The sequence below is a fragment of the Wasmannia auropunctata genome, unplaced genomic scaffold (assembly GCF_000956235.1).
Source record: "Wasmannia auropunctata unplaced genomic scaffold, wasmannia.A_1.0 LD335976.1, whole genome shotgun sequence".
NCBI classification, from domain to species: domain Eukaryota; kingdom Metazoa; phylum Arthropoda; class Insecta; order Hymenoptera; family Formicidae; genus Wasmannia; species Wasmannia auropunctata.
In genome coordinates this window covers 581624-600345 of record NW_012026914.1, presented here as the reverse complement: position 1 = coordinate 600345, position 18722 = coordinate 581624, and the positions used below count along the sequence as shown (strand labels likewise).

The window sequence follows — 18722 nt, the reverse complement described above, 5'->3', positions numbered from 1 at the left end:
ACGGCGGTGTTATATGCAAGCCGCACTGTACGATCGTTAGAACGCGTAACGGGTAACGCGTAAGTCGGATTGTGCTCAATCGCTTGTTATGCGCAAACTGCCGATGCAGTTGGGCTGAAGATGTGACGTAATGCTGATTCTCTCGTAACGCGCATTCCTGCGTATACAATATAGCGCTGCAAGAGAGTTACTCGGAAAGTAGCTTTACTTGCTGGATAAAAAATTAAAATGCGTGAATTATGAAAGCATTACACTACGCGAAACTACGGCACGTGAATTGCATGAATATTCTTTCAGACATTAATTTCAGAATAATAAAAAATATACGGACCCTTCAAAAGTTGAATCTTGGTATAATGAAGTGCTATTTCATTTTCATCTTGCTCTTATGTTACGGATGATCTAACGAGACGTCTCTCATATATTTCAAATTTAATATCAAATGTTCCGTATGCTCCAATTTGATATCAATCTTCCTCGATAATAAAAAAGAATATTATTTATCAAGAGATTCAATTTTTAAAATTAAGTATTTTTTTTAATAGCCCTTAAATTAAAATACATATTTACCAAGGAATAGATTTATGTTCTAAAAATTAATAAGAAAAATATTTGATGAAAGAGATTACCACATATCGTCTTTTTCAATATTTTTTCAAAAAAGAATAAAAATACTTTACATGTTTTCTAAAGATTCGGATAGTGGCTCGTTGTAATTACGGTTGAAACACCTCATATATCGAGCAAGATTTGGCAACAGACAGAATGGAAATATGTTAATTTTAGAAAATTGCGTATTTTTCTCTTTGATCGTCCTGTACACTAAATAGTAAATAGCTCTCGCTATACGTGGTGCGAATTCTATAGGTGGAAACCCACTGGGGAATTTACCGCGCCGTTAATTTTACGGGGGTACGGCTGGTGAGAGCACATGGAACAACCTTCTCGAACGTGGAGCATCCACAGGTTGTCGTCTGACCTAATCTGACCTAACCCAAGTGATTAAGGACGTTGAATCAATGGAGAGAAGACGAGGAGGTTTCAAGGGCAATGTATCTCTTGTCAAATCATTATCCTTTTATTAAATCATTAGCCTCCTCAAACGAAGAAACTTGTTGAGTTCCGTCGAAGCGCAAAATGCCCAGCGAAATATAAAAATCTGAAATTTCTTCCTGTAATCTGAAATATTGGATTGAGCAAATAAATAGAAAATTTTTCGGTCATCGGGCAGATTGTCAATTCAATGCTGTCATATCAGATCGAAACGCACCAATGAAATAACCGATATCCAGCTTTTCAACTGGAATGTTCTATAATATTTTCTGTATAACATCAATTTCTCAAATATAACAAAATTTTTAAGATTTTTTATTTTAATTGTAAATCATTTTTAATTTTTTATTAATATCAATGTATTTTAAAAATGTGAGAGAGAGAGAGGATACTAGTTTTATGAAAGGGTTGCACTGTAAGACCAATAATTGATGTGCAATTCTATGTATTGTTAATATTTTCCGAACTCAAGCATCGATATTAGACTGACGATTGAAAAATTTATTTATTTTTTATTTATTTATTCTATACTGTGTACACCAGATGTCGGTCGCTATTTGCTTTTTCGAAATATTGAAGTTACTGCGAGCTTTACAGAACGTTCTTGCATCGTTAAATTCATCTCTTACGATCTCTTTGAATAAAAGCTCGTCTTGCTCGTTTGTGACTCGATGGTCATAAAAATTGAAAGTAATTACATTAGAGAGTTTTGTCAATTGTAAAAATTGCCGTACAAGTCTTGCAACAACATTGTATACATCGCGAATTGCTCTGAAACCAATAGATTCGTATCTCAATAATAGCAGAATTATATTTCGAGGAGAGAGAAACAACAGTTCTTATTTTCCTTTTCGGTTTCGTCTTGGCAAAAAATCCAGCTTTCGATTCTCGTAACTCGAGAAGCTCCCGCGAGAAGCTTGATGGCAAACGACAACGTTTTAGATCAAATTTTGGTCTTGATAAATTCGTTGCCGTACACGCTCCGTTGTTCCTAACCATTGGAGGTAGGCTCGCAAAGGTGGAATCAATACGTGAACCTACAACCATCTCTACGTACACAATGCCAGCCGGCCAAGCTCGAGAGATGTGTATATACTACCTCGTATCTCTCGTTTTCTCCGTCGACACTGTTGCTCAATGGTTGTGGTCCTCCCCTTGTGTATGTTCCTCTTTAAACCCCTTCTTTCTCCCTTTCCACTACCAACTCCTCCGCATGTGTCTTCACTCTTATTTGCGCCGATTTTCTTTGCCTAGTATATTTTTTCTCTTTCCTTTTTTCTCTTGTACTTTCATGATAATGCAAAATCCTACCGGGTGAATACCAGCTCCCCTTTTGACGGCGCGCCTTCATTCTGTTCCAGGAAATTCAGCGCCGTCACTCCATTTTCGAGCCCAGTCAGCGCACGTTGGCCGACACAGTTCGGTAAACAAATGCTCTCGATGTGATTTATAGCTTATGCACTTTCCTCTCCTTGAAATATTTGCAAGCAGTTTAGTTCCTTCAAAGTTGTGATTGTGATTTTCTTCCTGTTTGTTCTTCTCTATTATCAAAATTATTACCGTTAGTTTAATATTTACAATTGAATCGGTAATCATTTATCGATTAACTCAAAAAGATAAATCGATAAATAGATAAACAATATCTTTTATTCTCCCTATATTTTACTCTCGATGGTAGAACGCAGTAACAGTTCATTTTACAGAAGGCCTCTAGCTTCAGGACTTAAATCTCTATATCTTTGAGAATGTTCGCAAACAATTTATATAGACATCTCGCATTCAGCTCACATACAATTTGCAGAGTATCAGCATTCAGCTTGAATCCGCAAACCTATATATTTCTCCTTCTCTTTCCGGCGCGTGTGTAACGATAGTGAATCTGTTTGATTTGCAGGAATGGGGAGTGTCGGCAGCAACGTGACAGGGACGACGACGACAGATCCGACGACGTTCCTGCCCGACGCAACGCCGACTCTAAGCGAACGCGAACAGGTCAAAATCGAATTTTACAAAACGTACGATGTTATGACGGGGGTGCGGATCGCCGCGACCCTCGGTGGCTTTTTCAGCTTAATGGTGTTGCTGGTAGTTTACAAGAGCAGGTGATTTTTAAGGATGTTTAAACCAGCATTTGCATCGCCGTTAAAATACAATTAGAATATATGGCTTATATATTTATCAGATGCAAAGCGAGTAAACAACTGGAAGACCCGGCTTTGACCGCGGCGGCAGCCGCGGCGGTCGCGGAAGCTGAAGCTGAGGAACGCGCGCTCGCCGCCGCTCTCGAAGCGATCGCCAGGTTACCACCCAGGCCGGGACGTGGTCCGAGAAGATCATTGTGCGTCGAGGTATATGCGAAGTAGCTTAAATTATATTTCCATTAAAATAATTAGCAAGTATCTAAAATGTAGTATACCCTTCTAAAAGTGGCATGTATCATTAGAGTTAGAATATTAACAAAATCGTCAATGTTCTACTTCTGAGAAATTAAATGATGTATTTAAAAGTTGTTTCTTCTTTAATATCTGCAAAAAATTATAAAATTTCTTGCGTTATTAATATGTTGTCGATAATCATCGAATTATGGCAATTTGTATTTAATAGTACATGTAGCGTAATTAAAGAGCGTTTACGAAAAGATTACTTTATTGAAACATCACCAGTGATTGGATCGTGCAGTTTTCAAGTAGTATAGCTTTGCACTTTTTCGATGGAACGTAAAAATTTTGAGCTGATGCCAAAAATGCCGTGACACATTTCAGAGAGTGCTCTCTAGTTAACAGAGTATTGTTCAGTTTGTAATTTGTCCGTTCGCCAAGCACTTGTAATTGATAGAAGATATTTACATCAGATGAACCAGTCTCATTTACCCGCGGTGGCACCTCGCTTCGCCTCGGTCGGAGGTGGATACGACGCCCTGCTGGCACCGCCAATCAGGCAACCGAGGTTGGCTCCCCCGGTCGATTACAGAAGATGCAGCTCGGTCACCTGTAGCAGCACTGGAAGCAGTTATCTGGAACGAAGGGGTTCAGCCATGGTAATGCCGTGCCTTCCGCCTCCTCCATCTTACCCGCGTCACGCCGCCTACGATGAGCCATGGGATTTATATTACCCTATCGATATCCAGGTATATACCCGATATTTGCGATCGCATTATCTCTCAAAACGATTTCTCCTAATCTTAATTCTTCTCAGTCTTGAGTTTACTTGTAGACATTGAGAGATAAATTGTGCATCTCTTTTTTGAATCTTTACTCATTAATTATTTTAAATAATAATCAAGATTACTATAATTCTATAACACTGGCTTTACTATTCCATTCTGTATGAATTACAATTTAGCTCACCTGTTACAAACAATAAATAAAAATTAGTTAAAACTCGCAGTTAAATCTAAAGAACATCATGAGATGTTATATCATTCAAAATTTACTGAAAATTTCTATGATGCAATCAGGTAATACAGCCAACTCCAGATTTATCGCCATGCGGTAGCGAGGTCGGTCTTTATGCCGGTGCAGTCGGTAGCCTTATGGCGGCGTCGTCGGGTAGAAGAGCGCCGTTGGCATCGATGGGTAGCGTGGATCCCCCCGATCCGGACACCAGGTCGCTCGGCTCCGATTCCGTCTTCCTGAAGAACGAGGACGAGGACCAGTGCATCGACACTGAGGACGAAGTCTCGGGTTTTTCCACGGACTCGGACGCGCCTGGGCCAAGCTGTCGGCGGTTCCTACGGGTGCCTTCTAGGAAAAAGCGGATCCCCGAGAAATGGGACGGATGCGCGGGCTGCGTGCCCAGGCGACGGATCGGTAGTAAACCCTGCCAAGAATGTATGACCATCAGTGCCGCCGTCGAAACCTCCAGGTAAATTTCTATTACAAATTCTCACACGGAAATGAAAGTGTTGCCATCACAGCAAGAGAGTTCATCACAAAAATATCAGACTTTCCACTTTCAATTTTTTAATGGAACAACTGGACTGAAAAAAAATTTTTACAGAATATTTTTACTTCAAAGGAAACGTTATCGAAGAATCTAATTATTGTATAAATAGTTATAAATTTTTAAACATCCAAACACTTGCATCTGCGTTCTTCTGAATTTCTTCTCTTCCTCTTATAATTAAAAAACACTTGTCTTCTCTTCTTTTTTAATTAATAAATTTTTAATAATAGGTCGCAACCAGCCTCAACGACAACCAGTAGCAGTCAGAGTAGCGTGGGATCTCCACCGTGTTCACCGCCGATCGAGCTGAGGCACAGACCACCACCAACGCCATTACCATCAATCCCGCCAATATGGTCCCAAGAAACGCTCTTTTAGGATGCGTTTTTCGTAGTGAGCATGTCCTTTGACCTGTTTTTATCGAGATACAAAGCTAAATCCAGAATGTCTGAGGAAATCATTTGCTCGAAAAATTGAACATTATCTGATCTTTGACCGCCTTTATACCACTAGAAAATAATTTCTTTTTTTTCTTGGAGCCTGTCGCCATTAAAATATATTTTACGTGCATTTGAAGGTTTAATCGCGCGTTATATATCGGTGAATTCAATTATAATTCACGGATACAACAATTGTCGCGTATGAAATTGTTAAAAATATTTTTAAAAAATTTAAATTTTTATGTAACGAAAATAAAAGCAAACAAAATTATATCATCGGATATCATAATCTTTACGAATGGCAAGAATAAAGAAAAGCTACATAAAGTTAACCGATGAAGGAAAAGGGAGAAAATCTTACATAGCGAGACGGGAGAAGAAGAACGAAAGCTCGGAAAGTATTTTCCGAGTGCGGGGAAATATCGGAGATTTTCGATATTACGGCGGTGACTCCTGTCCGCCGGAACCGGAGCAAACCCATCTTAAGGTCTAAATCGAAGGCTTTTTACGTCGACAGTGTAGTAGACTCCATGACAAGCACGGAACTCGGGTCGGGTTACCCGCTCGTTTAAAAGACGCGTTCTACGACCCGCGAGACGCGAGACGAGGCCGACGACGACTTAGTCTAACTATACCTGAGATCTCATCTAACGACGTATTTCAGTCGTCTGCCTGCTCCGTCATGCTTCAGAATTAGTTTGCGAACAATGCATACGCGCGCGTGGTCGAGTTATCTGAAAGTTTACATAACTGCATTGCGAATATACCCACCAGCATCCCGAGAAAGTGCGCGCAATTTATCTGACATGGTAAGCCATGCTCCATAATCTTATTTATACAATTAGTCGAAGAAGATTGGACGACTTGATTATTTTCCGTCTCACTCAGCCTCGTATCCTCCTCGACGAATCTCTTCGTACGAGCAGGCGCACATCGACATTATCCGTGATCCATTTAACAACGAAAGCAAGCAAATGCACTTCCTCGCTTAAGACATTCGTGGCGTCCTAATTGGCGTTCGTGATGCCGTTCAAGATCGTGAGATCTCGAGCGGCCGAACTTTGGGATAAGGACGCATGGTGATCTATATCGCACAAAGGAACATCCGAGAAACGAGAAACTCGTTCCGATCGATCAGGGTGAACCCGCGTATAACTCGCAACTCAGGAGACTGTCGAAGGAAGGCCGATCGACAATGTCAAGGGGGAAATAGGGAATTATTTTTATACAAGCGCGACGATAATCAAGCTCGTTGAACTGATCGTGATGCTTCTCGTGAAAACAATAATACGCTCGCAATACTCGATTGTATGATGTCAGTGTAATAATGTGATTGTCAACGAGACGAGCGGATGGGAGAGTGAAATAGAAAGAAAAAAGAGAGAGAGAAATCTGAGAGTGAAAGAGAGAGAGAGAGAGAGAGAAAGAGAGAAACGGGGGAAACAGCATTTCGTTCGGACAATCGAACCGGTTTTTCCTGTCACGATTTTCCCGGCAGGGCAAACCGCCGATTCGCCGTCGATCCGACACGTTTCTCCTCGCGCGAGGAAACAAAACGTATTTCTATTCGTGTAATCTTGTAAGCTCTGTAAGGTTTTGGATGTACGTGTACGTGTCTATAATCCTCTTGCGTACGATAGATAAAACACCGTGCTCGATGGAGGGGAACCGGAAACAGGGCGATTGCCGTAAATGGTCTCAACGAACCAAAGTTGGCCAAGTTCCCTGATCGCTGTACTTGCGAGATGGTCCATTTTATCGGTAGCTCCGCTAAGTTGTTTGGTAAATTTCTATCCGAGTGGGAATATCGATCGATAGGATATATTCCATGGACCCAGAAATCCCCACAATCAGGTCTGTATTTGATCTAAAGAAAAAGTAAGAAATAGATAAAAGAGAAATAAGAGCGAGATTATACGAAATTGTTTTAGTTCTTTACGTCCCCGTCAAATTCAGTGATATTAGCTGACGAGAAGCTCGCTGGGTGTAGAAAATCGAATTTATTAAAATATTAGAGCGCGTCGGTGTAAAGAAACAAAAAAGAGACATGTAGTAGACGAGATATTTATTGTTGACAAGTTGCAACTTGTGTCTATTTTCGATAAAAGATAAAACGTAGTTCAACCAGGCGAGCCATATATGCCTCTATATCTACATCTGGAGACTTTTCCGCGGAGGCTAACATCACTGCCGGTCAGCCCCTCCAGGCACACGACGATAAACGAATAAGAAAATAAAAGCAGAAAATACAGTAAAACACATTTACGTAAAAGCAAAAACGAGCGCACGAGGACTACCGTTATTCTAGCCAAGAGTTTGTACAGTAGACAAATAAGCAAGCCGAGAAGTTATTATATCGGGATAAAAAAAAAAGAAAAAGAGAAGAAATATAATAATGTAATAGGCCACACGCACGCAGTGCTGCGACCGTTACTTTTAGATAGGTGTACATACACGTCGCGTTACGTTGCGTTGAGCGTACACGACATCAGCGACTCGCCCTCGCCGATCGGTAAAAAGCGGAGGGCGGGCGAGACTCTAACGTCGTCTACGCGAGGAAGAGACTTTATATGACGTTGGCTGCGTTCCAAACTTCGCCCCGGAGGTACGAATTTAACAAGCCACAAAACAAGACGCAAAATACGAGAATGTATAGCCGGACGACTATATGAAACTACAGACCCGTGTAATTCCCTCTAGTAATTTATATACGGCTATCTGTTACAGCCATTAGGCAAAAAAAAACGTCAACTTCTGCGAACCTAAGAGAAAGTTTCTCGGAAATGAAGAAAAAGAGAGAGAAAGAGAGACAGCGCGGGGAGATGTCCAAACTTCAAGGAAAACACGTAAAAGTTTCGTGATAAATAAAGGGAAGTCCCTAATTGGATATCGTATGCCTTATTGAATTATTGTTATATATATGTATATATATACGTTTAAAAGCCGACATTTCACTTGAGAATTACGATAACGTCATGAGAAAGTAGTCGTCACAGGAGGCGAAGTTCTAGAACGCGGCTGTAGGAGAACAAAACAGAATTATTATTATCGCGAGGTGCGCTTTGCTATACGCCGACACGCTGACGAATCCGTTCCAATTCGTTTTTTTTTTCTATTGAGACAATCGCATTTCTTTTAACAAATGATACGTTGAAAATGAATAGGAAAGAATCCATTCAAAATTTCTTCGCGAGTCTCTGGCATGAACCTCGTACAGGCGCACATTAGTACGAATAACTATGCATGTAGTTCTGTCAACACTCCAAAAGTAATTCCCGCGTGACGTCGCGTAAATGAAGATCAAGAGTATATATTTCTCTCATTTGCATTCTTAGCGAAATGATTAACCGGGAACAAAGTTCTCAGCGGCGCGTGGCGTGCAGCACGTCGCCCCGTAGTCGCGTAAGACAAGGAGCTTGAAAACTCGCGAGTGCTGCCGAATTGCCAAATGTAACAATCAAACAAGAGTGTCTAGAAATCTAAAATTTCAGAAAGAGCCGAGGATAATCTTATGCGGATATATATAAATATATATATACGCGCGAAAAAAAAAATAGATGCATGAGTGCGCGATTGTACGTGCGTGTGCGTGTGCCAAGTAGTTTAGCACAATTTTAGGCGGGCGGAACGTATATACACATATACATATATGTATATAAATAGGGTGATTGTGAGACTTTTTAGAGACTGTACACGAACGAGTCCGTGTCGATTGATTTTAGTATCTAACGTTCGTACAATCATATGAACCTTTTCTCGGTGCCTTTCTGCTGCACTTCTTCCATCATCGTTTAGAAAAATATACACTTTCTTCACTATCTTCATCAACCATTCTCCTCTCTCTCTCTCTCTCTCTCTCTCTCTATCTCTATCTCTTCCCTCTCTTTCCTCCAATCCTGACTACTTCTTAGAAGTGTTTCCGCGCGACGCCGCAAGGAATCTGAACGTATTAAAGTGAAATCTACGTTTCCTCCTTTCAATTCAATTTTTATCTCTAGCCAAAGTCAGATGTCAAAAATAATTTTATTAAAGAATGTCTAAAAAGCAAAGAACAATAATGGCAGTAGAAAATATATTAATATATGAAAAATATATTTACAGATTTTTAAAAGGTTATAATTACATTGGAAATTATTATTTTGATTAAACTCGTTCAAAAAGTTAGTTGCTAATTTAGTAAAATTGGAAATATAATACTACTTAATTTCTTTTCAACTAACTATTAAAATCAAAAACTTGTATAACTCAAGATTATTTGTATTTTTATTATTTTTGTAATATGTTTATACAGACGTTATTTCATTAAATTTTTGTGAAATCTATTTATTAATTATTAATTTTAATAACTATATTATAACCAATTGTTTTAATCAAAAATAGTGCTTTGTTTGGAAATAATATTTTGCGTTATTGAATATTTTCTGAAATCTTATAGAGAAAGACGAGAACAATTGCAATGAAGCGGCCGCACGGAACCTCTCTCATATTAACAATTAATAGACCTTCGTACTTTTATAATTTTTCTACTCTTTAACGTTAGATACTTTTAAGAGTAAGGAACTGTTACTAGAACTCGCGTTTAGACTCATCGCGCATATATTGATAAAGATAATTATACAACTTCTCTTGGCTTGAATTATTTGTTTTAAACATTGCATTCTTTTCTGGTCATATTGATTTATTAAAGTTACTCATTATTAACAATCTAACAAGTAGAATTATTTTTCTTTAAACATTACAGATAATCTTTAATTTAAGTTTCAAATAATTAGTTTCAAAGAAACTACAAATCCCATTATGTGTAATATCAATCAACAGTCATTCTCTTCATAAATACAATCTTTATCTTTCTCTTTTCCTCCTTTTGTTACATCCACAAATTATGTTCACTTTGCCAAAGTGTTTGATCACATAAATGAATAGTCTATCTTTATTTTATATCTTTACTCTTTTTACTATAGATATGTATGTATATCCTCACAATAATGAGCTTAATGAGATTAATGAATATTGAACTAATGTCAATTTTACATTTATGGACATTTTACCTTTAGAAATTTATAAAAAATGTTTTGGTTAATTTTCCTGCCCCTTCCAAATAATAGGAATATAGGAAACTCAATATTTATTGCATTTCTAATATACCACATGGTTTTCTAATATGTAACGACTGATAATACAATTCCCGATATATACAGGGTGAATCATTATGTAGATACAAAACACAATTAACACGATACAGATTTCTTAAAACAAAAAACAATTTTCCCTTATTCTAAACTAAAGCATTTAGGAACTGAATTTGTCTATAGATGAATCATCCTGTATATAAATACAGGCAATGAAAATTAAAGTTTTGAGAATTTTTTCAGCTTTGGTATAATATAAAGTAAAAGATACTATATCCTCTATATTCTACTATTCTTATTTGCTATGTAAACTTAATAATCTAATTTTTTATACCTTACAGTTTTATTTTATTATGTTTAAATTTAATTACGTACACAATGTTAACGATTTCCTTGTCATAATACCTGTCTCTAATTCTTCATTCTATTTCGAACCCGTAGAGAAATGCTATTTGCTGATAATAAGAAATTTGTATATATTTGCGACTCGTGTCTAATTATGTTTGAACGCTCACTATATTACCACCATATCTCTAGAAAGGTGTACAAAAGCGGGTCGCATGTTTGTTACGCTAATTTCAGCTAATCTGCAAAAAATTATATCTGATAAAGTAAAATGCACGTATCACATCCACACATTACTATATTTAAATACATAAATATACTAATGAAGAAAAATAATCCTATATTAAATTTTTTATAATAAAAAAACTGCGTTAATTGTACAATATTATATTGTGGAATACATATATTTACGAGAATATAAAAGTCTCTTATATTTTTTCTTAAACGTGAAATATTTCTCTTATTAGATGAGCCTGATAGAAAATATTAATATACGTAATTATTTGTAATAATTATATTGTAATATACGTACCGAAATAATTATATTAAATTGGTGTAAAAAATTTTACTTCATTTACTAATTAGATCTAACAAAAATTAAACTGATAAAAAGAACACATCGTATGTTACATTCATCACTTCTGAATATCGTTTTGCGGCAGATTAGCGGAATGCAAACGTGCGGCTTCAAGATGTGCACCATTACCTAAAACGAAATTTCAGTTAAATCACTAATTTAGAGCTCAAAAAGGGTCCCAAAAACTGCAACTCTGAAATTTGATGAATGTGAGAATCTGTGCGAACGTGTTGGCTAGTGATGAATGCGCGTGTTACATAAACAGTCGCCCATTAATTGCGTTATCGTTAGAATGAAGAAACAAAAACCGATGGCTCGATAATTAGCTCGCAATAAACTAAACGCAGGCGCAGTTGTTAAGTGTTCCGTTTTGTAAATAGCTCCACAGCGAACCATGTTAATTGCGAGAACGAGACTTGGACTTGAAGAAAATGCAAGACAAATGATAACGAAAATCAACGTACAGCAAGAACGGCCTCAAAAACGGTAGAGATATTCCGTCGACCGACACAATGGGATAACGGTGAATCAATGATGCAATTCGAGTGATAAATACAAAAACAAACGTAAATGCATATTTTTCAGTCGCAATCTTATCGATGATTACACAATTTTTTATAATTTTCGAAACATGCACAAGAACGTCAAATTGACGAATAACAAAATCTTATATGATATGGGATAATCTTATATAACATTTATGTTTAAAATACAAAATTAAATAAAAAATTGGACTAATAATTGTTAAATATCCTCAAATGAAAGTGAAAGAGTTACATTTGCAATTTATATAAATGTTTTCTATTTGTTTCTTTAAATTTTATATTTACTAAAACATATACATATGTATATTAGACAATACGTTTAAGCATTCTTTTTACGAAAATAGGCCTTGCAATTATAATAAAAATGATACACATATATATAAATAAAATATACGTGATAATTCAGTAATTTTTAATTGGATATAATATTTTCAAGATCGAAATTTGTATGTATAGAAGAATTAAATTTTATTATTTGTAATAATTTTTCATTTCCAATTGGTGTAATTTCTGATACATTATTATAAATTAATTTAAACTTAAAATTATAAAATAATTGTTAAGCTTCATATACATATACATATATATGCACACAAATATATCTTTTTTATTTAACGTAGTTTTTTATTTATTGCTTTTTACAAGTAAGATACACATAATTGTACTTTGTAACATATTTACAAAATATATTTTCCCAAAAATATTTTTAAAGATATAATACAACATTAATGGAAAGGTGACAAGATTAACTAAAAGAAAAATAAGTGTCTAAATTTGATACAACATGACGATGTTGCTATAGCAATCACGTAATATATTAACTGCCATAATAATAATTTATAAGACATAATATTTTTTATTACCACAAAAATATCTTATTAATTAAAATACGATACATAATGTATGAAAACTGTCAATGACTTACAAATAAAAATTGGAGAGTCATATGATTAATGTAAAGTTATCAATGTCAAAATAATTTATTTTTAACATTTAAATTGAATAGAGAAACACATTTTTATTTTTATCTTTTGCGATATTTTGGTACTCAAGTAAGCTTCTTCAAATATTTTTGTGAAGCTACATAGGAGTTAACAATATAGATCATGTATGTTGCTAGCAATGTGGACCTTTTCTCACTCTGTTTTTCATACATCAATTATTCTTTGCGACCATTAATGTTACTCGATCAAGCCAATTACAAAAGAACAATTAAGGAAACGGACAGAGTCAATATAATAGGGTGAATTTATGTCCGACAAACAACGTACGAGCCCCGTTCTGTCGGTCGTCGGAACAAAACCCGAAAGCCGAACGTTCTGTTCGACGTCGATGGCTCTTTTTTTACTCGAGATCGATCGAAAATCCAATTGACTGCCGATCAGCGCCGCGCGCGTATGATCGATCGATCGATATCGAATGGAGCGTTTATCGGGCAACATAATACAATAAGTTATTCAAAATGTTATCCGAAGCGTTAAAGGGCAAAAAATAAATCAAGGCAATGGAAACAGTGAGAGAGAACGAGACATACACGCTTACAGATACACGTGATTATTCACACAAGTATACATCCATACGCAAACACGTACAAGATGTTAATAAATTGGAATAAATGTTACGACTATATTTCAAAATATCTACTTTCTCTTTAACAGCTTTTTCCTATCACATCAAAGCGCGATAAAGTACGAATTTCATTAAGATTTGATCAGTGTTCCAATACTGAATAATAGACATTTTTATATAGTCATTATTTATTATTATTTTTATTTTTATATTTCATACAATGTTCACGCTAAACAATTTATTACATTTAGTTATTTATCTAACAGCAGAAGAGAACATTTATATGTACATTTGTTTACACAACTTCTTTTCAATTTAATTTTTTTCATTTTTATCATTACAATTAACGTCACAATTATTTTGAAATATTGCATTTTCGAAACAAATTTAATTATATGCATTGATTATCAACCATGTTTAAAGATTAATTGCATATTGAAAACAACAGCTTTTATCAAAGACTGATAAACTCTTTTTACTTTAATCGTATATTTCTCAATTTAAGAAATAAGCACAGTAGATATGTCTTTAAGACTGATCCTACATTAGTCGCAAGCCGATCGCAAGCATGTTGCAACTAATGTAAAACTTAAACAATATTACTAGCAGTGCCGGATGCGTGATATTTCGGAATCTAGTACTGTACACACTAGGGTAACTGTCCCTATTAGTGTGCCTTGAACCTATTAGTGTGCTTTTATATTTAAATAAGTCATAAAAATAAACTGGTACAAATAAATAGACAAAGTATTTTTTTTCTATAAAATTAATACTTTAACTTAATAAAAAAAAAATACTTTGTCTATATATTTGTACCAGTTTATTTTTATGACTTATTTAAATATAAAAGCACACTAATAGGTTCAAGGCACACTAATAGGGACAGTTATGTGCATTACATGGTGCAATAAAGTTCTAACAGACATCAGGTTAATGAAATTAAAGGTGAGTGAGATTAAATTTATACGTTAAATTATATGTTACTATTAGTGTTTTATATATTTTTTTATTTTCATATATATTATTCCCACATAGCACACTTTATTCGAGAAACGTGCAGAGGACGTCCTTTACATCCTAAAGATTTTACGTCTCTTACGTCCTTTATTTTATAAATTATGGCTCGTATTTAAAACACATTTTTATCAATAATTAATAAAAGCTTTTAAACATATAGGCCCGTCTTCAGAACGCGTTATAACAATGTAAGCGCTCATTTACTATTAGTATATAGTTTACATTGTACGTACTATAGAATCTCTAGATTTTTTAGCGCACTAACATTGTTGCTGTGAACGCGTTCCGAATACGGGCCATAGTTTACGTTATAATATAAGGGAAGGGAGGGGGGTAAATAGTGACGGATTTTTTCCTCTCTCTTCTGCAAGCTAATTTCAAGTTTAGAAGATATGATTTTTCACTAAAAGAGTACTTTCTACTTTCAAATATACAAAAAACTTAATTAGAGTTTTCATAAGTCATGCGTATTGGCTAGATTTTCATAAAAGCTAAAACCTACATTTGTCACTATTTGCCTCACCCTATGGATGAATAATGACACCCCTATAGGACAATTACAAAATACATAATTCTTAACTCCTAATCGATCTTTCTTTTGACATTTTAATTAGATAAGATAATTTATATTAATTTCTATACTCTGCTATATGTATATTTTTATTTATTGATAAATTATAGTAATAACATTATTTACCCAACTAAAAATTGTCATTATATTTGCAGGAGCTACTTTTTCCTTTAAAATTTTACTGAGAGAAATAAAATTAATATACAAGCATAGGAATTATATCAAAATAGGAAAAAAAAGATATCGTATGACATAGAATAGATCTTATTTAACGATTCAGCAATTAAGAAAATATAACTTTAAATATATTTAAAAAATCCAGGTTTTACCTGATTTCACGAATGCAAAATTTTTCTCCGCTAGCTATATTTGGTTTTTAATTTTTACTGCTTTTTTAGAAGATGATTAGATGCTTGAGAACTGTCTTTCTATTAATGAGTAGTGGTAAAATAGACGCGGGAAAGAGGAGAAATTTAAAATGACAATATTCGCCTTCTGTCATTATTTGCCTAATATATATATTACATATATCTAAGATAGTCCACACAATGGACTATGGCTGAGTGTCGTCGATGAATCTTCGAACGAGAATCACCTCTCATGTTTTATTTCTTTATTATTATTGTTATCATTACATTATATGTTTAAAAGCACTTTTATAAACAAATACGTTCTAAAAATAAGTATATGATGGGTCTGCTAGTTTTAATTTTTTGAACTGAACCATACGTAACAAGTACAATTGCAATTAACCGGTAATTATTACCGGTAGAGTAATTTAAAAAAGAGCTGTATTATATAGCTACATCGTTTCTATCTAGTATTAGTAGTGGGAAACGCTCTGACACGTTCTTATTGTGTTCAACGGAGCACAGCAAATGCTAACAGTAGATAAGGAAATATGCGTCTTTAAGGAATGTCAAAAGAAGAGTGGGGGAATTACGTCATGATCTATAAACACGATACTATTGCAGTGCATTTGATAACCTCTCTGACAGTGAGACCTCTTGTTTTTCGGTATTCAGCGGTTCGACATATACTCAGTGTCTGTTATGCATACGCTTATTTTAAGGTAAATATCATATACATGTTGATATTTTTTACGTAAGGGAATGTGGGAAAACAACAAATTCTAAGAAAACCTTGCTACTCTTTAAAAGTAAATCAGTGGAATTATTACTGATTTTCAGTGTATGTCATTTTTTTCCAGTGGAAACTTATAGAAACTTTGATAAACAGTGAGTATTTCAATGTTCTTTTAGTAGATAATATACTTCAAACAGTGACTTTCACTGTCAAACAGTTTTGAAAAATAAAATTCAATGTCTTTCAGTGCAGATATTCACTGTTTAAATCAGGATATTATCACTGAAAGAACATTAATTAAAATACACTGCAATCATAATAATTCCATCGTACTGATTAACTTTTAAAGAATAAAGGAAAAGTAAAGTTAATGATTTTTTATCAATTAGAGACTCTTTATGTATTTATTTATTCTTTAAACAAAAATTGGGCTTTATTACAATAATTAATATTCATATATTATCAATTTGGGTCTATATTATAAAAAACGTATAAACTTATAGCAATATTGGCGCGCAAAAAAATGACTTACAATTAGTAATAGTAGCTAAATTTCAATAGCTGAATAAAACTTAGCTATAAGAGCTACCGCCTTAGTGTCATTGCTAAGTTCTGGCTGTTACAGAAAACATTCACTGTGACAAAAAAATTTATTAACAGAAATTAAAAGCATATGTATATTAGTACAGGCAGTTAAAAAAATAGCATGCGTATACCTAAATGTTTTATCATGCACACATTTAGCACATACAGCTAAGTTCATAGCTACGAGCGAAAATTTAATTTGTAATTGTTTTTGCAATGTGGTACAGCCATATGCACATCTACAGCACATTTAGCACTTATATTTTGCAATATATAAGTTATATGCTGCAAATATATATATATATATATATATATATATATATATTTCCGCGGGGCATTCGTTTTTTAAGCAACAATTTTTATACACGGTCGTCGAATTCTAGAAGGTTCTAGAAGGTTCATTGCTTGTTGTTACATTTTATTATTAACAGGTGACCAAAAAACCTTTCAAAAGAATGATCGTTAATAAAGATATCAGGGGTGAGTAACCGCCGATCCCTTTAAAGTTGAGGGATCGCCCATCCGTGACATGCGATTCGTACACTTAGCGCGAAGGCGCTACAAATTCCGTGAAGGGCCGCGCAAGCGTCACGCGTGATCAACGTATGATCCCGTGACGCGCAAGTATTAATGTTTTTTCAGACACGTGTCATAATGTACTTCGTTTTTAAGATATTTGATGCGCATCTTACAAAAGTAGTGTTATTAACATAATATTTTATTCTAAATATTTTAGAAATATCTTCAAATCACATTGAGATCTCATACAGACCGTAAACTGTCAAAATCCACTACTAGCTAATTACAAATAACATATCAAACCACCTGCGACAAACGTCGTTCTTAATAAGGGAGACAGATTGTGACAGTTACTTTGCGCACTCATCATGGATTACACTAAATTCTTCTCTAAAATCACCAGCAGACGAAGACCAAACTTAATTAGAAAATTAAGTAAGTAAACATTACGCACTCATAATTTTTATTTATTATATACATTTCCTCACTCACAGTCTCTTAAGCAAATACATGGAAATGTTTTCACGAGAATTTATTTATGAGTTTTAAATAAAATAGCTAAAAATAAGAGATACGTTTTTTTCTTCAATAATTATCTTTTTGCACGTTTAAGAATTGAAGTAACTCTCGCGTCTAAATATTTGATTTTAAACTAAATGAGATGTAGAGACAAACGTTTTACAAAAATTTGTAGTACTTATTATACTTTATTATACTTTATAACTGCATACTTATTTTTCGAACATATTATATACATATATTTATTACAATATATTTTTTATTATTATATCTGCAAGTTTGGAAATATTTAAACAAAGTATTCAAGCAAATAATATAAACGATATAACTTATATCTATGCAAAATTATTTTTATATATGAAAAAATATTTACGTGAATATAAAATGATACTTGTTTTTTGTTTTATAATATATACATATAAGCTTATGACCGATATTTGTAGTCAATTCTTAAAACCATGTTATAGGTACAATGAAAATAATACAGAGTCGTATTAGCATCTTAAGACATTACTTAAAACGATTTAAAAATAAGAATGAACTATGAATACCGTCCTATAATATGCAGAGTCATTTTGCATACGGTAGACTTAAGTCTCTTTAGTATCTTATCTGATAGGAATATCTTATCTATGTTTGTTACAAATATGATTTTTTCCCCAATTTTAACTTATCAATTGCTGATTTTATTCAATATTAAAGCTGAAATATACGATGAAATGCGTTAAATTTCATTTGAAAGAGTATAATCTAACATTTTATTATAATGATATAATTTTGCATTATAATTTTTCTTTGATATTGAATAAAATCAGCAATTGA

The 18722-nt window shown here is 34.3% G+C and overlaps 1 protein-coding gene across 12 annotated transcripts in view; it reads left to right on the top strand.

Moving 5' to 3' along the window:
- The window catches only part of LOC105454732 (kynurenine/alpha-aminoadipate aminotransferase, mitochondrial-like), a 79450-nt gene that overhangs the window by 57319 nt on the left and 3409 nt on the right, over positions 1–18722 (top strand). For 6 of the 12 annotated variants that reach the window (XR_975033.1, XR_975029.1, XR_975030.1 and 3 more), the window contains 6 exons: positions 2948–3155; positions 3236–3401; positions 3905–4180; positions 4511–4917; positions 5229–6247; positions 17599–17748. Coding sequence is in view for 4 of the 12 variants with exons in the window: in XM_011697593.1 (XP_011695895.1) it covers positions 17750–17816 (67 nt within the window). In the remaining 8 variants the exon portion in view is untranslated. Of the gene's footprint in view, positions 1–2414; positions 2477–2947; positions 3156–3235; positions 3402–3904; positions 4181–4510; positions 4918–5228; positions 6248–6326; positions 7812–14128; positions 14258–14464; positions 14549–16165; positions 16264–17293; positions 17343–17598; positions 17817–18722 lie in introns of those variants that run through there. The other 6 variants (XR_975034.1, XR_975028.1, XM_011697592.1 and 3 more) reach the window with 6 other exon arrangements.